The sequence below is a fragment of the Podarcis gaigeae genome (genome assembly GCF_964106915.1).
Source record: "Podarcis gaigeae genome assembly, chromosome: 2".
In the NCBI taxonomy this organism is placed as follows: domain Eukaryota; kingdom Metazoa; phylum Chordata; class Lepidosauria; order Squamata; family Lacertidae; genus Podarcis; species Podarcis gaigeae.
The window spans coordinates 30,949,639-30,969,861 of NC_139679.1; the positions used below are offsets into that span (position 1 = coordinate 30,949,639).

Sequence of the window (20,223 nt, forward strand, 5' to 3'; positions counted from 1 at the left end):
CCAAGGCAACATGAATCTCCTTTTTCCAGTTCTGGCTGCCATAAGACCCTGCTGGCCATTGCAAGCCCAACTCTCAAAGGCAAAACACTGTCATCTTTGTGGGCTAAGTAAAGGCTGCTTAACTGAGGCACCCGGCAAGAGCGTAGCCCGGGCCTCCTACAAAACAAGGAGGCAGATTGTTGGCTTCCTCAAGCTACACCCACCCACGGGATACACAGAGTCCTCTCACTATCCATCTGCTGGGACCATCAGGAGTTGGGGATTCAGCATCTGCTCCCAAGGGAGGTGTGAAAGTGGCAGAAACGATCATGCCGGCAGAACGGAGAGCAGAATGAGCCAGGAGGCTGAGTGACTTGATGTCGCTAGAAAAGCTCAAGCAAAAGGGCGGGAGGTGGGGGGAGAGGAGAGAAAGAGAGAGAACACTGCCCAAATGAGTTGAGCCATATTGCTTGGCTAAACTCACAGCCTTTAATGGAATCCCTTCCCTTCCCTTGGAATTCCCATTCCTTGCCGTATTATTTCCCCATTAGCAGCCCTACACAGTCTGGTTTCTTGCTGTAGAATCGAGCACAGGTTCTCGGACGCCTCCTTGTTGGCAAACCGCATATGTGTGTGTGGGGGGGGGAAATACAATCGTTCAGAGATTACCAACAAAGGTTTATTTTCGGCACTTTGAAGATCTCAAATATGACTAAGATCTTACAAACAAAAGCAATGCTTTCTTCCTGACCTGCGTGTGGCTGTGTCAGAAAATAAGACAGACAGGCACAGGTGATGCTCTTGCATGCCCACTTCTCAGTTTCCACTCCTTTCACAGCAGGATTTGGGGCTTCTTCTTCACGCATTGCAAGCTTAAGACAATGCTCTCTAAATGTGTGCATAGAAAAATGTAATATATGGACCTGCCCAAATTTTTATTGAGAGCAACCGGGGTAGAATGCAGTTTCCCAATCAAGGGCTGAACTAGAGGCGATGCAAGTTGTGTGAAAGCAATTCGCCCACAGGGAAGAGGGAGCAGCCTCAAGAACATGAGGAGGAAGGGGACTTGAACTCTGTTGTGGTTCCGAGAAGACCTGCTTCTCCAATACAACTATTTGCATTTCTATTAGTGTCAGTGGGAACCTGAGGCTAATCACAACTAGGTTTGCTGTTTGTTCTGATTTAGCACCGAAGAGTGGGTTTTTCAGGGGGAAGCTGCGGGACAAAGGTCAAGTGCAAAACTGCTTTCTAGGAACAGGAGAAGTGGAAGTGTAAACAAGCCCTTCCTCTGAAATGCAAATAGCAGCTTTGGGGAAGAGGTGGGACTCTGGTAGGCAAGGAAAGAGTTACACTTCACTCCCAGGGTCCCCACAAATGCTATTCCCATTGCCCCGACACACGGATTTGAACTTTTACCTGTTCCCATTGCAGTAGTGCTGTGTACATTTTCTTCTTTGTGCAACTAACATTGCATCTAGTCCGGGCTCTGGTAACCAACAGAGTTTTTCCTGCTGCAAAAGGTGAGAAGCAGCCCCAAGATTGCCCCAGCTGTACGACTGGGGGATCAGGGCCACGATGTTGGCGGCACTGAAGCTCCATTGTTCCTTCTGCTGAACATCTGCACAGGGAAGTCAACAGAAGTCACAGAGCAGCTGGGAGGTCATTGTGTCACTTGTCCCGGACAAAGAGGTTTCAAAGAACGTCCTCAATGCTGCATTAATGTTCAGAGTCTGTGTCTTCACTCATCCTAGAGAGGAGAGGAGGTATTAAAAAGAGGGGGAAAGAACGAACATTTCCACGGCTGCCAAACAAATTAGAGTTTTGTTTTTTTGAAAAAAAATCTCACCAACAGCCTTGCTGTTAGCTAATTAATTAGCCAATTTGTGTAACATTTTCAGTATCTTAACAAAAGCCACTATTTGGAGATTACTTATTGACGGGAACAGTTCCTACAGTCACAGGTTTCTGTATTTGTAGGCGGCTGCTGTGATACCTGGAGGAACAGAAGCGGCAGTCCTCAGCTCATTTACTTTCTAGTAAAGCCCCTCAAAATGCAATAGGACTTCTCAGTCAAAGTGCACTGGCTTGCTAAAGAAAAGTGCCCTAAACACCAACCTCCACTTGGGTATGGGGGGGGGGGACTCAGGCCTTGCAACTTGGCACAGCTCATACTAGACAAGGAGTGACTAAGCTACACCCTGCAGGCCATAGGCTGCCCTGCCTCCTCACAAAACTCGCCACCACAAGGTTGTATTTTTTTTAAAAAAGCATTATTTATTTTCTCTGTGCGTGCATGAGTCCCCCACTATGAGTCCATGACTGCAAATGTTTTTTTTCTGGGTCCCTTCTCAATGCGCCCATCTTTTAAAATGGTGGCAGGCATTTGCGGCCCTCTAGGCCTCTCTAGCTCAGAACTCTATTTCTCCCTTGTCCTGCTTCGTACTCCAGCTAAAATAAATACTAGAGCTCTTGTTAGTATCTCTTCCTTGTCTGGATGGGGGATAGAGAAGGTGTGTGTGTGTGTAGAAACAAGCCTAATGCACCAGGGTAAAATTTACATTTCCTCATTTTTCTCTCAAGTCCAACCTATCACAGGGATACGGATGGCCCTTGGAAAGTTGCCCAGAAGCGAAGGTGGCCCTCAGACTGAAAAATGTTCCTCAACCCTGTTTAAACACACACACATTGCTCTTGAAGGTCCCCTGCTTTGATGCTGAGAGGTTTTTTTTTGCAGACCCCACAACCTGCCACATTTGACCCAGCCAATATATATTTTTTAATTTTGAAAAAAGCACACACAATGAAGGACGTTTTTCCTTACTGGCCTCCTGCTGCGACACCATGATCTAAAAGGCTTTTTGTGATTCCCCAGGACACTGCGCCCTCCCTACCCCCACTTGTCCTTCAATAAAAAATTAATCTGTTTTTTCCTGAACTGAATAATCAATAATGAATGATAAGGCATGATTTAAGACATCGTGGAATAGTTGACGGTAAAGGCTCTCGGAAGGCAGCCTTGAGAACTGCAGGCCTCGCTTGCGGCCTTTTGCATTTAAGCCATTCCCACTTCTGAGATGTAGCCCCCACAAGATCAGCCATAGGGCAGTGTGCCTTTGGTGGTGGTTGTCCCCAACATATCGGAATTGTGCAGAACAGAAGCCCTGGAACTGTATACCCACACCCTCCCGGGCACTAGAGAAATCAGGGCCTAAGCAGAGATGGCATGCGATATTTTTCTTGGTTGGAACAGGATTTCCATCGCGAACGTATGCTGCTGCCCAGCTCTGACCCTGCAGTGTGAGCCTCGTTGGAAACCTATTACCGGGGCAAACAGCAGCAAGAAAGAGGTGAAATTCAAGGCATCAAAATAGCTTGTACCTTTTGGAAGGTGTGGGCAGAATAAGCACCTACATCTGAGTGTCTTTCCCTTTTTAGGCTAGAATGTGTAAAAGGAGCATAAAACCAAAAGCACCGAGGAATTCATGATCTGCGGGTGGAGAGAATCCACCACTCATAATAATAAATAATAATAATTTTGTATTTGTACCCTGCCCTTCCCGGTTCAAAAACCGGACTCAGGGCGGCTAACAACAACTTTAAAACACTTAATTGATGCAACTAAAAACAGCATAAAATACAGTATAAAAAGTGAATAACAATAAATTCAGAATCCATGTACCTTTCCTGAATCTAGAATAGATCAAGCACAGCGCCATTTGGGGGTTACACTGAGCAACGCAAATCTGTTAAAAACTTGCAGCCCTGGTAAACACTCCCAGCACATGCACACACACACACGCAAACACAGCATGGCACAGGAGGGCACAAGAGCCTTGGCCTGGGGCAGCGCACGCTGGGGGCGTATCCTGCACTCAGCACCCCTTGAGCTGAACAGAGACAACAACAGCTGGGATGGTGGCAGATGGTTCTCAAACCCCAGTGTCCTGAATGAAGGCAGAATCCTGCATGCATGAGGCTCCAAAGGGTAGGAAGGCAATTTGCCAGCTCTCTGCAGAGGAACTTGGCCTGCCTCATCTTCACCTCTTCCATTATCCCGCCTTCAGATAAATGCTAATAGCCTTTCAGGGGGGCTGACACTTGCACTCACTTAAAACACCTATCACTCCCTCCCTGCCAGGATTACGATCCCTGCTCCTCCAAGAGCTTCTGCCTGAAGGCAACTGTCAGATTACGGAGGGGAAGCATCTCCAAAACAGCTTCCCTGGCTGCCTTTAACCTCCAAGGAATGGCTTGCGTATTATGAATGGAGGTGGTCCCAGGGCCAGTGGACATTCTAAGCTGCAAATGAGTCTAGGGGCTGAAAATGAAGCCACTACAGATAACAGGCAGGTCATAAGTGCAGTGAAAGGACAATAATAAGGACAGCATAAAAAAATGGATTCTGGCTTATTATTTGGACATAGCATCACATTTGGATTGCAGATCTGGAATGAAGCAGAAATGAACTGGAACGAAAGCAGGGTTTGGAGCAGAGTGCCAAACAGGGCCAGACCAAAACATTTTGCCGCCTGATCCACGGCACCTAATCTGCCCCTCCCCACCATGCTAGGTCAAATGCTTTTTAAAAGTTCTGCTGCACCATTCAGAGATTAATCCCTTTCCTCATCAACTATCCTCCTAAACTCCACCATCCCCTTCCGAGCAGAGCAGATCTGCCCTGGCTGCAAGCCGGAGTGACGTGGGTTGGTTTGTAGGAGCAAAACATCACCTGGAAGACTGCGGATTTAACACAGCATAGAAGATGCAGCAGTCTCAATGCCCAGAGCAGCCAGAGTCCTGCAACTCTGAACTGGAATGGGCAACCTCCAGGCTTGAAGGATCAACTTTGGTTTCGTTACAAGAACCAACTGAAACTGGGTTCAACATAGTGGCAACAGAAAACCAGGGAACAGGGTAGTGCAGAGCTCACGCTCAGCCCACGAATTGGTTTTCACTGTGCCAGAAACTGAGCTACACAATCCTGACACACAAAAATCCACTTTCTCCCCAAGCTTTCTTCATCTTTTCAGTAGCCTAACTCATAAGGGCAGGTTGTGCGAAGCATTTTTGCTGTTGCGATTGTAGAAGTGAGAATTGGGAAAGAAACTGTTGGTAAATCTACTGCAGAACACCCAGATGTTTACCTTCTGCCTACCCCATCCATTTCAGGACTTGCATTTTTCTGCAATACCACCACTGGCTTCTGTTGCATTTGTTCAAAGGACAGCAAATCCTGTGACCTTCTGAAGGCAAATGCGAACCAAACGCATTTCTGCCATGCCCAGCCACGTGATTCCCCAGAGAACACACGGCGGCGCAACACAGTGCTTTGCTGGAAATAGCCTGCTCCCGGAGGCTGTGTGGGCCCTGCCTGCGGTCATTTCACCTTGCCAAGTTACCCCAGCTGTCCCTTTAATGCCATTACCGAAGAGCATTAAAAAAGCAGATTGCCCAAAGGGGATGCGCGGCCACGCATCCCACCCAATCGCCCACACCTACCTCTCTGGCTGAGGTGATGCAGAGACGGCTTCCAAATGTTTCCGGATGTACTCTCTGGATCTTATGTCAGCCTGGAATCAGGGCAGAAAACAGAACCGGGGGTGGGGGGGTGGGAGACACAGTTTGTTTTGGCTGGCTGATGTCTGCGGTTGTATCTGAGGAGCTTGTGGTGGGACGAGAGGGAATAAATAACACCTAATGATCAAGGAAGAAGAAACGCCCAAAGCCCAGTCCTGCCCATGCTTAGGCCAATCATCTGAGGAACATTTTCTGGACTGACCTCCCACCCAACAACTCACCACAAGGCCTCTCTATTAATTCCAGGCTGTGCTCCAATCTAGCTCAAGTAATTAGGCAGCAAAACACATCCCTGGCACCCGTCTACGGCCATGGGTGCCATTTTATTATTATTTTTACAGAACGGGCATTGAAATCAAGGAACAAGTCCAGAGGCCTTGTAGAAAGGTCAGGCTACCCTGCACCCACTTAGCACTGGGTGTTTCCACTCTGAAAGCCATCTTTCTCATTGTCACTTCTGACCTGACCCCTTCTAAAAGTTAAAATGATGGGGATTTGACCTTCTGCATGCACAGAATGCAGAAGACCCTGATGTTGGGAAAGATGGAGGGCACAAGGAGAAGGGGACGACAGAGGATGAGATGATTGGATGGTGTTCTCGAAGCTACCAGCATGAGTTTGACCAAACTGCAGGAGGCAGTAGAAGACAGGAGTGCCTGGTGTGCTCTGGTCCATGGGGTCACAAAGAGTCGGACACGACTAAATGACAAAACAAAAACAATGCACAGAATGTACTCTGCAGGCATGGGCTGCTGTGAGCCTTCCCTAATCCATGTCTTGATTCAATGGGAAGTGCCTTTTGAATAACTTGGAGAAAATGGTCTTCTATACCTATGAGTTGTTCAGCAGGTTATAGATTTCCCAAAGGCGATTCAAGCAGTTACTTCTAGGCTATGAATATATTGTATGTGAGCATGTGCATGTATGTATGTGAGAGTTTTTGACTGATTCGCCGGCTCAAACAGCAGGTGTGCCAGTTCAGTGTTCAGAACCAAGTGATGAGAGCAGGCGCATGCTGCCAAAATGGCTGAGCTGAGTGAAATAGCAGAGAGCCAGTGGGACAAAATTCTCATCACTGGTTGTCTCATGCTTCCTTGGGAAACATATTTCACTAGGCTTCCCAGGGGAATGACTTCCTAATTCTAGAACAAGCCAATACTTGGTGGAGGATTTGTGGTTTGGCTGGGTTTATTGATATATATATATATATATATATATATGAAAAAAATTATAGATTGCTTACTCAGAAAAATATTTAAGTGGTGTATATAAAATAATTGTCAATAATTACAGCAATGCTTTTAAAAACAAATATACCTGACAGCGAGACCAGGGCTGCAATGGGATCCTCAGCTTTCCTCATTGGAAAGATTTAGGAACCCATGAGGTCCAATAAACCTACAAGGACGAACCATCTGAATGGGCTCACCACCCTTGCGGGGAAAATTGCTGCCACTAACTCAGAGCTCACCCGATGGTAGACAATAAAAACGTCCCACAACCCACCCTTCCCAATTTCTGTTTGACCACTTCTCACACCACTTGGGGCAAAGACTTGGTGTGTTTGACCAGCAGTTATTTGAGATAGTCCCTGTGCCAGGGCTGAGAATTGGGTGGAGGGTTTATCATTTCCTGTGGCTGGTCAGCCAGGATTCAAAACAGATCTCACCAGGCGACCTTAGGCCTGCACACAAGTCTCCAGCCCCTCTGAATTGCCATTGGCCTTTGCCAGGGCTTAGAGGCGCCTATTGTAACTTGCATGATACAGCTCAGACTCTCCCTGCCATGCCTACAGAGTTATATGAGGAAGGTCTCATTTCGTGCCATGAGCCAGCAGAAAGCCTGGGGCACAATATACCCCATGCATGCCCTAGATCTCCCAAGCCTGCACGTTGTAAACTGAATCCATGGGGGCAGCAAGGGAAGGGCTCCATTTGCAATGCTTAGGCCTGATGTACAAGCCAATACCCAGTTTCACCATCTTCCAGGCTTCCCAAATATCACAGAATAATCTGCCTCCCCAACCCCTATCACTTGGGATCGAGTTTCTGCAGCACTCCGCAGGACAAAGTTGGTTTGCCCATATTTGGAAAGGTTAACTTTCTTTCTGTTGTTATTAACCACTGGTTTTCGTTAACTATTTCAAACCAATACATGGCATTCAGCCGTCGTCCTTCTTCTCCCCCACACATAGTGCAGCTGCTCCTATTAAAGCGTCCCCAGTAGAGTCTTCCTCCCATCGCCTTGGCAATTGGGGGTCCCCAGCAGCCAGGTTCCTTGCCCTCTGCAGAGACGGCTCCTCCTGTCCCCCAGCTAGGCATCCTTCCCTCTCCTCCATGTAGCTACACAGTTGTCCTGCACACCCTCAAGCCTCTTCTCCTCTTTTGCCCAAGGCAAAGCTGGCCTCCCCACTTGCACTGGAGAATGCTAAAAATGAAGATTTCCTCTTCTCCCCCTATAACTGGCTAATATTCTTTAATACCACTGCAGCTCAACTAATGCCTTTGAAGAGAGAGAAGCTTACATGTGTACACAGAGGCAGCGTTAGTCTTTGTATGCAATGGGAACTGTGTTCAAAGATGACATGGCTGATTGTATCAGGCCCTCAGCCTAATTGCTTCTTAGGTCTCACTGTTCCTTTAGAGCTTGTCAGGTCTATACTGAGACAGGATGCCTTACATTTAATAAGAGTTAGATTAAGAGGCACAAGTAGGGGGATTTCGCAAGGTGCTGCTTTTCAATGCCTGCTGGCTACCAGCATCCCTCACCATTGGGAAGGTTCATTAGGACAAACTTTGAGACTCCTTCTCCTACACTTTCCCACCAAAATTAGTCCCCATCATTCAGCTCCATACCAGAATTCCCTTCGGGACAAGGGAATCTAGATGGCTCAAACAAGTAAGTTGTGTTGTATGCTACAGTAGAAGCTAAAAGCTGCCCTGTTCTTCCAAAATAAATCCATCCATTTGGAGTGAAAATGAAAAATGGCTCTGGGTGGAACTGTTTCGCTGGAGGAATTTCTCTCATCTTACACCCATCTGACAAATAACTCTTGCTTCTTTGATTAAAAAGTTGGCTTTGCAATGAAATTCACGACCAGGGACTTCCAGTCCCTAGTGGCCCAAATGGGTTCATAACCAGGGGATTTAAATGCATTCCAGTATATTTCAATAGAACATGGGGCATTTCATTTCTAGTTTATCAAGTGTTACACTAACTGGTAGCAGCATCAAGAGCTACCTTGGTAGCTTTTGGTAGCCTGGGTTTGGGAGACACTCCCAAAGCAAGTTTATCTGATGCATCATTAGGTGTCCTTTTATATTGCAAAAAAAGTCTTGCCAGTCTTCACTCCTAGCACTGTGCTAAGAGTCAGCTTAACCCGGCTTATTAAACCAAGAGGCTAATCAATAAGATGGATCATGTTGCCTTAATAATCCCCCCAGATCACACCTATTTTTGGAATAGACTAGCTGCAGCAGCAGCATTAGGGGCTGGAGGTTATGCCGGGAGTATTTTGGGAAGAGATTTGGGCATACCAGCCCAGGGCATGGTTGGAGGCTGTGGAGCATGGCACTTCTGTTGCCACTGGACTGGAGTCTGTTTCATTCCAGTGCTGGGAAGCATGGAAAGAAGGGCCTAAAATTACACAGCAAGCTTTCCTCCTGCCCTTTTTTGGACAGGGGACTTTCTCCTGTGTAGTAGTGAGAGCAGGGGTAGGGGTGAAGCAGCCCACCATGACTAGAGGGTTGTGAGATGTGGGGCACGCTGCAGCAATCAAACAGAAACACTGGAGCAGTTTTTCTTTTCAAATATACATTGGAATGAGCTCCATTCTCAAGCGCACACAAAACCTTGGATCACTGAACACTTGGTGACTTGGAAACGCAAACCGATCACACCGAAAGGCCTTGTGTTTGTGTTGATGTGGTGCAGCACAAGCATTTTTCTCTCTCCCTCTCGTTCCCTCCCTCTGATGCTTGAACTATTATGGCTTCTTAGGCAATGATGTAGCCAATAAATGATGAGCATGTGCATGTTCGTGCGAAGCAACCACAGATCAAGAGGGAGCCCCAACTACGCACACTCCACCGACTAAGAAACGTTCCCTGCGGTTTTGGTAGCTGGGCCCTGCTACAGAGAAGGGAAAAGCCGCTTCTCCTGAACTTTTTCCTACCTTGCAGTCAGCAAAGGCACAGGTTATTGGCATGTCTGATTGCCCACGGCACCACTCTACAATCTCCCGCTGATCAAGTGCAGCCTCCAGGTTAAGAAAGATGGTCTAGCACTGCCACCTTCTGGCTGTATTCTCAACTGGTAGCTTCTGCAGACCCTCTTGCAGGGTCCTGAGCCAGAGGCAGCACCGCAGTCTGGTGATGTGAGCAATGCCGCTAGAGCTATTCAGCCAGCCAGCGCCCAGCCTCTCAAAGGGGCTGCAGCTGGCAAAGCATTTCCATGTCAAGAAAAGGGAGGCCTTAGGAAGGAGGTGGACAATTTAGCCTACTCCTTTTATCCTCATGTTCGCCATTTAAGTCTGCTGATGTGCAGGTTTGCCAGTTATTCGTGGGCAACCTCCACCTGCATCGTAGGCAGTAGTATATCATGCAGTGATATCAAATCCTGCACTCTAGGAACACCCAGGCGTGAAATTCGGATGGGAGACTTCATCCACCTATAGTTGGGCACCCTATAATTTTCTCAGTAAAAGAAAATTGACAGAGGGGTGACAGGAGAAAATGTTATTGGCTAGGACAGTGGTGTCCAAACTTTTTTCAAAGAGGGCCAGATTTGATGAAGTGAAGGTCCGTGAGGGCCGACCAAAGCGCCAACCAAAGCGCCAACCAAAGTTGTTGAGTTTTTTTAGCATTGAAGGATTGAAGTTGTTGAGCTTTTTTATGATTTTTACCTTATAGTTGCTGAGGTTTTTTAGGATTAAAGTTGCTGACCTTTTTTAGGATTTTTACCTCATAGTTGTTGAGTTTTTTTAGAATTGAAGTTGTTGAGGTTTTCTTGGGATTTCACCCCAGGAAGTAAACTGCCACAGGGGCCAGATTGAACCAACCTGCGAGCCGGATTAGGCCCCTGAAACAGACTTTGGACATGCCTGGGCTAGGATATTTGCAAAAATCTTAACTATCCAGTGCATTCCTAAAAGGGGAACATCTCTTGGGAATGGTGTTTCATGATTTGCTAAGCAGTTATGGATGGAGCCAGCCCAAAAGCAATTCCTAGTAAACAAATCCCATAATAAAAAGCAGCCTGCTAAAAGGGCATGCACATATATGCTTGGAAAGCAGAAGGAACAGCCACTGTGATTGATCTGCCCAGAGTGCTGGATCTGGCCCATGTCATATGTAATGCTTGCATGGGCATGGCTTAGCTAAAATGGCCTCACAAAACAAAATGGAGAGCATTGGTAGGTCCAATTCGGCTTGTGGGGTGGCGATTCCCCACCTTGGAGGTTGTGAAGGAATTGAACCTTGCTTTTATGAAATGCTGTATACTATCTCGTACATCCATTTGGGGATTAGAAGGTGAACTTGTGCAGCCTGACAGGAGAAAATGAAGATATAAAGTGGGGGCAGGTAAACAAAGTTTTGGGTTTTTATTAAGCATTTAGAATACAGTGGTACCTCGGGTTAAGAACTTAATTTGTTCCGGAGGTCCGTTCTTAACCTGAAACTGTTCTTAACCTGAGGTACCTGTCAGGGAAGTGCCATCAGAGCAAGAAATGGAGACAGGGCTACCCAGCGATGCCGGAGAGGGGACGAGCAGGGGGGAAGGATTTCAGCGTAACACCCATAGAGAAGAGAGGGAGATGGAGGAATTGGTGACAGGGCTCCGAGACCCTTCCCCCGAAACTAGTGGAGAGAGCACTGGGACGCCCCTGCCTTCCCCTTACTTGCGCAGATGCGTTCCGCGCAGAGAACATAGGAGGAGACTCGGGGTCAAACAGCTTTTATGCTGGAAGAGGTTCAAGAGACGCCCACTCTCGGATTCTGCAAGTGACTAACAGGTCACGGAGGGCGAGCTCCGACCCTAAGCATGGTTGGGGCAAGCAAACTAACTGAACTGAAGTAAGGTTACGGACAAGTAACCCCTCACAACCATTACAGCACCACTTTAGCTATTGGGGCCTCCCGCTGCCGCCACGCTACCACCGCACGATTTCTGTTCTCATCCTGAGGTAAAGTTCTTAACCTGAGATACTACCTCTGGGTTAGCAGAGTCTGTAACCTGAAGTGTCTGTAACCCGAAGTGTTTGTAACCCGAGGTACCACTGTAGTTTGGAGGTGGGCAGACCAAGATGCGCCTCAGTGTGATAAGAAAAGGCTTTGTGAGAATAAGTGAGAACCAGCTCTAGGTGCATGTAATGAGAGAAGAGGAAAAGAGGATCACATTTTAATCTATTTTGATATTTTGCTCCATTGGGGAATATACTGCTTTTCTGTAACTTTTCCTTGTAATACCTTTTCTTTAAAACACCATATTTTTTCCATCCAATCTTAGTCATTTTCTTTTGCTTTTTCATAAACCTGGGGGGGGGGGAATGTCTAAGCTGATTGCAAACACCCTCCTACCTGGGAGCCATAAACTTTGCACTACCTTGAGAAGTTTCAGGGAGACCCCGGGGGAGAGTTTAAGCCTGATTTAAGGCAGCCTTGTAAGTTTAAGGCAGTCTTGTAAAAAAAGATAGAAAGAAAAAGTTCCCCTACTTTACCTGGCGTTTACCAGCAAGTTATTTGAAAGGGAAGAATCAGCTGAGCAGAGGATTACACTCTGTGTTAGCCAGGAAGACCCTCCCCTTAGTTGGCACAGGGCCCAGAGGCTGGCTAGCTGGCAGGTGGCCGGCGGCCATGACAGGCGTAATTTGCTGGTGGTCACATGCCGGGAGTGGACAGGGTAGTAGTCAGCAGTGGATGAGGCCAGAGCTGAAAGTGGTCCATAACAACAACAACAATTATATAATTTACCCATCTGGCTGGGTTGCCATGCCACTCCTTGTGTCTGCCACCCCATCCCTCTCTGTCTCTCTGCTAATCCTGCTAAAGAAGAGACAGATTGCTCTTGCCCAAGTTCTGAGTGCTTTGGCAATTTAGGCCAAAACCAGCAGGTTACCTCTCCCTGTCATGGAGGACAGATCTTCGATGGCTATCACCAGCCAAGATACCTAAACTGAAGGCTCCACATATAGAGGACATATGCAACCTCAGAATACAAGGCGCTGAGGACAAACAACAGGACGATGGTCATCGCCGTGTTTGCAACCTTCTAGCAGCCATCAGGTCAACCACCACTGGAAGTGCTAGCCTACAACTGACATGGCAAATTGGCAAATCAGCTGGTCCCTTGGCCTGAGGCTGCCAGCACCACCCTTCCATCTGAAATCCTGTTCTCACCTGCCGGATGGGCTCAGGAACCCGATACCTGCAGCAGGAGTGCACTAACTGCACAGCGGACAGAAGGCTCATCTTGTGCCCCACAGAGACGTACAGGGGTTTGGTGCTCTTGGCGTAGCTGCGCAAAGCCTAGGGCAGATTTAAAAACAAATGAACAAAAGATGGTATAAGTGACAATGAGTTGGGAGCAAACACCAAAGCGACTGGAGCCAGTTCAGGGCTCGTTGTGGCCAGATGGAGGAGGAGCATAATAATAATAATAATAATAATAATAACAATAGTTTTATTATCTATGTCCTACCCATCTGGCTGGGTTTTATTTTGCTTCTAGCAAAATACTTTTTAAAAATAATAAAACATCAAACATAAACAACTTCCTGATTCAGGGCTGCCTTCAGATGTCTTCTAAAAGTTGTGTAGTTCTTTATCTCCTTGACGTCTGATGGGAGGGCGTTTCACAGGGAGGGTGCCACTACCGAGAAGGCCCTCTGCATGGTTCAAGTACAGGTAAAGGCTCCACTGTTAGGATTTTACGTAGCCAATGCTGGCTAGTGTGATTAGTATAAATCACATGAGATGTCTGAGAAGAGTGTGGGAACGGAAGACTGTCTTATCTCTGCCGTCTGAGAGTGTTATTGGACTGTACTTTTGCTTTTGCTGTATGCTTTCTGTTTCTGCCAGAGTTTGGAGAACACAGATGTGATTATGGATTGTCTGTATATATTGTGAATAAAACGTAGTTTAGATCTGCAGATGTTTCTATCTTCTTGCTATGTGATGCCAGAAGACTTGTGTGCACTTTTCATATGAGAAGTGTCGCAGAGGGGCACTCTGGAGTGAAGGGACATGCCATTCCAGAGACATGCCTACTGGGAGATGCTCGGAGGTACTGGGGGTCTGCTGTCCCCCCCAGGAGTGTTTGCCAACATCCACCAGGGCCTACTCCCCATCTACCTGATGACGCCCTTGGCAGGGGCTCAGCGCTTCCTACTCTGCTCACTATCAATAGTGCCCCTCTCTGCACCCCAGTACTTACCATACCCAAGATTTTCCCTGAAGTACTCAATAGGGGGAACGTGTCTCCTCCTGCCTGAAGGTCTTGGATCTAGAATACAATAGGTTTGTTGCAGCTAAAACGAGTCCATGGGGTTTATAAACTTGATCGTAAGGTGACTTCCTAGAATTCCTCCTGCTTTAAGCGGTTGGGATCCAACAACCTAATACCCCCCCACTCCCACCCCTACACATACATACAAACAATCAATCCACACTGCAAGCAACTGAACGCAAGCAACCAAGCTCAGGACCCCTAATCTCTTGCCTTATCAATAAAAATAAATATATACATAAACGAAGGACCTACCCACGTGATGGTGAGACACAAATCCCTACACTAACAATAGGCAACAGAACGAAAGAACAATACCCCCATTTCTCTCCCCACCTCTTTCCCCCCACCCCCAACTGCAAGATGTCTATGACAAAATTGTCTCTCACTAAATGTAAATGAACTGTGAAAAAGACTATGAATGGAAAGAGGTTGGTATCACACTTGTCAGGCATTTCCTTTGCTAGTATCTGTTCAGTCCTGCAGCTCTGTACAGCAAGTCCCTGAAGGAAGTATCTGGGGCAGGAGTAGCTTGGGTGGAATTCTCTCTTGCAGGGATCACGCCACGCAAAGAGTGACTTCTCTTTTGGGGCCACTTCACTGTGCGTAAAACGCATTACACTTACCCATAAGACCATTCTCAGGTGCATGCAACAAATGCATGTCTATGCACACACATGTCAGGAATCCAAGATTGGCTGTGGTTCCCTGACACAGTGCATGTTGGTCAATGCATCCATTCTAATGGAATACACACACACACACACACACAGACGTACATAGTTGGAACTGCAACTGCAGTGCAGAGAAACCAGCAAAATCTTCTACAATTCCTACAAGAGGCTCACTTGATGTACGATTCATAGAAAGCTTCCTTACACTGAGCCAGAGAATTTGTCCCTCTACTTTGTTTATAACACTGGCCGGCAGCAGCTCTCCAGGGTTTCAAACAGGGATATATATATCCTAGCCCTTCCTGGAAATGTTGGGGGTTCACCCTGAGCCCTCTGCTCCACCACTGATCTACGAACCTTCCTGATGGCTGTTCGGAACGTGAGCTCAGAATCGCTATCCCGGACTTACCTGTTCCTTGTGCAGCTCGTCATTGGCCAGACCATCAACCTGCAGGAGGTTTTTGGCTACACCAACGCAGGGGAGGCCTGTGAGCACACCGAGATGGCAGGCAATGCCAAAGCCTGCCGAAGGAAAAGAGGGAAGAAGACGCTGAAGCAAAGAAGGCAGGGAGAGAGCTTTCCGACTTGCTGTGGGTCTCTTTATGACGTTGTGAGATCCAAACTGCCAAAGGAAAGCTAAAGCATGCCAGAAGAGGCAAGCCTACAAATTTTTGCAAGGAGCTGGACCCAGGGTCAGGGGTCAGCATCAGCAGGGTACCCGTGGAGGCCCCCACCCAGTTGTGGCGCTGGTGCTCCTCTCCCATCTTGCTGCTGCTCCTTCACCTGCTCTCAAGCATGTAAGCAGTGATAAGAGCAGCCTTTGGGTCCAGACTCCAGAGGGAGAGGGTGAGTGAGGGGACAGTGGCAAGGAATGTCATGTGACAAAGACACATGAGAGCAGAAGCAGCAAAGCAGGCTGGGAAGTGCTGGGACTGCACAATCATTTGGGCCTACTAAAGTTATTCAGGCCTAACTGCTAACTGTTGAGTCACTCTGACATGTGACTCATTCTCCTTATAAGTAGCCGCCATTTTCTCTCTGTGTTCTCAGTAAGATTTCAGTCAGAGTCAGTCTGCCTCAGTTGTGAGCAGAGTCAGTATGTAATTTCAGTCAAACCGTTTATGAAGAAGTTTATTTTAACTCAGTAAAGCTCTTATTCTTTCACTTAAAAACTCTGCATTATTAATTTACGCTGCGCATCAAGGAAGTGGTCTGCCTGCTTTGAGTGGGGTGTTTGTGTGACAGAGGGTGTAAACTGAGGGCGTCTTTCCCAAGGGCACTGTAAAAGCTGGAAGCCAGCACTGGAGGGAAGCTCCCCATGCTGGCATCTCTAGAACTCCCAGGTGCAATGGCAGACCAACCAAATATGGAAAGGAAATCCGATTGTTGCTAGTCTAAAAAGCCAATTCAAGAGTCTTACCTCTGTGGTGGAGAATGCCATTTCCATCTACGAGCAGGACCTAGAAAAGCCACAAAGAGGGGCATAAGGGACAGATGATGTAGGGTGGGAGATGTTTGCAATAACTGAAGGTGTGTGAGAGAGAATGCACCGACATATTCACACCATCTTCCCCCAATGCTGAAAGAGATGAGATGCAATTACAAAGCCATACCCCAGGAATGCCTCATTGAGGACGTAGAGCTGCAGGGGTAGGAAGTGAGTAATGCACACAATTCTCTCACCTCAAGTTCAGAAGGAACATGAGACAGAGTGCCTGTTCCTCAGGCCTCACCATCCTTTTGGTTCCAAATATTCCTCTCCAGTCTTATCTCTTTTGTGAGGGAATTCCTGTAGCAGTTGTGGATGACTCCACATACACTATTTTAGAGATCACTTGGATCCCCTCGGCATGCGCTCAGAGGTGCAGCAGCTCCTTGCTTCCCTGCACATGCTTCAATGGGAAGTGTAGCAGGAGAAATGTGCTGAGCAGGTAAACAGACAGGTGTGGGTGGCGGTGGCACCTGGCTGGCTACTGCTGCATCGCTCAGATCTAGCAAAGCTCGCTTAAGTCCCACTGATTTCACTGCGTTGACTGCAAAAGCATGATTAAGTCTGGATCCAAGTTATTATTCTTACTTGTTGCTAAAAGCAACTGGTTGTTGTTTTTTTTTATAAAAAAAAAGATTACAACTCAGCCTTAAAAGGATCTTAACCAAATATTAAAACAGGAGCACGTAAAATCAAATCAGAGCAAGACTAAATCAGGAGCAACAAATCCTGATTTAGCAATCTGCATTCATTTATAGATGCCGTATAAATAAGCATAGGTGGCATCCCTCTTTTTTTGCACAGATGCCTTGTGGTAGCCTGGTGAGCTCTCCTGTGAAGCAGATGTTGGCACAAAACTGTTATGCAGAAAAGATGTCCTTAGTGGCAATTTCCCACAAAGAAAAGAGAAAAGCAGCTGCTGATACCAATAGGGAACCTTCCACATTCAGAACCAGTATGCTACCTGCTTAGAAGACATTTCAGCATGTAAGCAATATATAAATTAATTGGCATGATAATGATGATGATAGAATATCAGCTTCCGGGGAGCCACAATAGGAGAGGGCTGTTGCTTTCTAGCTCTACTTGTGAGCTTGTTGGAGGGATCTGGTCGGCCACTGCAGGAAAGAAAATATCCTGGACTAGATGGACTCTTGGTCTGATTGAGCAGAGGGCGGGAAATATCACACCTGGGGCCTGAGACCAGGCTCTTTTCGCTCTAGCCGCTGCAGGGCCTCCACAAGAAAAGGGACTTCTCTGAAGGCCAGGAAACCTGCCACGTATGGGGCATTCACAGCTACCATGCAACAGTCTTCATACAGGACCTAAAAAGATCGAGGGAGAATGCAGAGTGAAATATTTCCTTGTGGAGTAACTCACTCAGCAGAATGAGCAAGAGTGGCTGACCACATTCTCAAGCAAGTGAAGTAATATGCACACATTACCATCTTAGCATCCTCATAAGGATAGCAGGCATAGGCAAACTCGGCCCTCCAGATGTTATCGGACTACAACTCTCATCACCCCTAGCTAACAGGATCAGTGGTCAGGGATGATGGGAATTGTAGTCCCAAAACATCTGCAGGGCCGAGTTTGCCTATGCCTGGTCTATAGTGATCAAGCGATCATAATTTGGCAGAAACTCCCCAAACTCACATGTCTTGTTGAATTCTGAACTGCTGCCATAATACTATCCTCAGCCTTCAAATGCCTGAAGACAAACAGAACTACTAATTTAAAGTTACTCAGGCAGCAACTAAGAATACTGTAACATTTGACATTTATTATCCTTTCTATGCCAGCTCTACCAGAACTCGAAGAGCCCTTCCTTCTGTTGTCAACTTTAGAACCTGGGAGATCTCTGATGGTTACCTCAAGGTCTGGGTAGCTGAGCACCACCAGTGAAGCACAGGCACTTGTGTCATCTCCTTTGATGTAAGACAGGTCCACTCCTCCAACTCTCTCCAGGCCAGCAAAGGAGGGGTTGCTTTGCCACTCTTGGGTGTCCTGGTCAATTACATCTGCCTTCAGCTGTGCTTGATCACTATGAAACATAATAGAACTAGGTAGCATCTGTTTGTTTCCAGCACCAGAGCAGGCCAGGAACAGACAATTTTCAGTGTGTTGGGGGAGTATGATAGAAGCATCATTGCTCACTGTTATCCCTTGATTGCCTCTGGTTCAAAGGTTCTGCAGGTTTTTGTAGCCTTTGGAAATCCTGCACAATCTGTTTAACCCTGAGATAGCGGAGGGACAATAAATGTATGCCTCCGCCATACGAATTAGCTCTTTTTAAAAAACTCAAACATCTTCTCTGTCTCCAGACTAATAAGAATATACAGTACAGGAGACCTTTGTTGGCTCAGAATGCTTATGAAACCAACTCATTTTGCTTCAACACATGTGTCTTTCCACAAATACAAGAACATCTCTCTCCAACCCCCGCAAACAAATTAAGGACTAAAGTATACCTTTATCTTTTAATTGTGTGGGAGGGAGATGCCGGGAGACAGTGGTCTGCTTTTGTTGTTTTCCATCTCAGGGAATGCGTATTGACATTTGGAACAACACATAAGCAGACAAAACCATTCTGCTTTCAAATATATATATATATATCCATACCTTTCACTGTAAATTTACTATCTGGAGTCAATCCTCCAAAGTTTCTCCACCCGCTGTCTCACCATTGACCCTGCAAAGCCAAATTCAGGGCTGGGAAATCTTTGGCGCTCCAATGCTGTTGCACTCCAATTCCCATCAACTCCCAGCCAGTACAGCCAATTGCTAGGCTTGATGGGAGTTGTAATCCAGCCCAAAGGTATCAGATTTAGGAAAGCTGGCAAGATTAGGTAACCTGAACTTTTTGCCCTACGGAGTGTTGTTAAACACAGCGGTCCAAACCCAACCAACTTCTTTTGGTAAGGTTTATCAAGCACCTTGTAACTTTTATTTAGCCCAACAGCAGGAGGCACTAACCCTGCAATCCTAAATTCATTTGCCTGGGGAATCAGACCAGTGAGTCCTGCTGCTAATGAGACACGTGTAGGACTGCACTGCAGGAGTGGGCTGTTTATTGACCAGCAAAGATAGCGCTAAGGTTCAAATCCTAAGCAGGCTCGCTCGGAATCGATGGCGCTGGCTTCCCAGTAAACCAACCAGCTTCTGGTCGCGCTGTTAAGGTTTTTACTCCTCGGGGCGAGAAGGTGCTTTGTTGCTGCTAGGCGAGAAACGTTGACTAGTTCCTGGCTCCCAAACGCAACGGTCCCTTAAGGCACTGCAGCGTTAGGAAAGGCGTTTTATAACCATGCAAAAGGGAGCTAAAAACGACGTGCGCGTGAGCAGCCCGGGTGGCGCGCTTGTCGCCGGGAGACAATTAGGTAAGCCTGTGAAATAGCAAGGACTGCAGCAGTAAGACCAGGAGGTGGCGCACGAGCGAGCCGCAGCCTCAGCCGCCCGGAAAGCACAATGCAAATCCCGCAGCCCCCAGCGATAGTGCGCTCCCGCTTGCCGCCTTGGAAGACTTGACGTTCCGCTGCAGTTTACCGTTCCCAGGCGCGCAATGTCTCCTCCGCTACCCGCACCTCGGATTCGGCCCTGTCCGCCATTCCAGCCGGAGCTCCCGCCTTACTACTTCCTGGGCTGCTCCTGCACTGATCACGCCCCCACCGAGCGAACCCAAGGGCGCTCTCTCTCTCTGCACTGCAGTTCAGTGATGGAAAGGGGCGCACGCCTCCTGGGATAGGGAAAGGCGCGCCTTAGGGTTGGAAAGGGCAAGTTCTGCTGATTGGGTTGCCACCTTTGTTTGTTGTGGAAAAATACAGGGCATGGCAAGGAGGTTGGGTTTCTCTCCCCCCCCCCCAAGTGACTTCAAAGCAGTGCCGGATTTATGTGTAAGCTAAACAAGCTATAGCTTAGGGCCCCACTCTCTTGGGGGCCCTAGAAAAATTTAAAGGGGAAAACCCCTCTAAATTTACATTGCCGAAATATAAGATAAAAAAC

At 47.3% G+C, this 20,223-nt stretch overlaps 1 protein-coding gene across 3 annotated transcripts; it reads right to left on the reverse strand.

Moving 5' to 3' along the window:
• Positions 1-644: 644 nt before the first annotated feature.
• On the reverse strand, positions 645-19,881 carry ENDOV (endonuclease V). 3 transcript variants are annotated; one of them, XR_014561379.1, is made up of 9 exons: positions 19,768-19,881; positions 18,097-18,268; positions 17,415-17,549; positions 16,156-16,195; positions 15,145-15,257; positions 13,990-14,058; positions 12,954-13,082; positions 5,479-5,641; positions 645-1,726 (listed from the first exon to the last, which is right to left on the reverse strand). XR_014561379.1 is itself a non-coding variant. In XM_083727819.1 (9 exons), exons 1-9 carry the CDS (start codon positions 19,827-19,829, stop codon positions 1,696-1,698), a joined length of 822 nt encoding a protein of 273 aa, XP_083583945.1. In that variant the 5' UTR covers positions 19,830-19,881; the 3' UTR covers positions 645-1,695. The 3 variants fall into 3 exon arrangements, 1 of the variants encoding a protein (XP_083583945.1); XM_083727819.1 differs by having other exon boundaries at positions 5,479-5,549; XR_014561380.1 differs by lacking the exons at positions 645-1,726; positions 5,479-5,641 and adding an exon at positions 11,155-11,255 and having other exon boundaries at positions 11,673-13,082.
• Between the last annotated feature and the right edge of the window lie 342 nt (positions 19,882-20,223).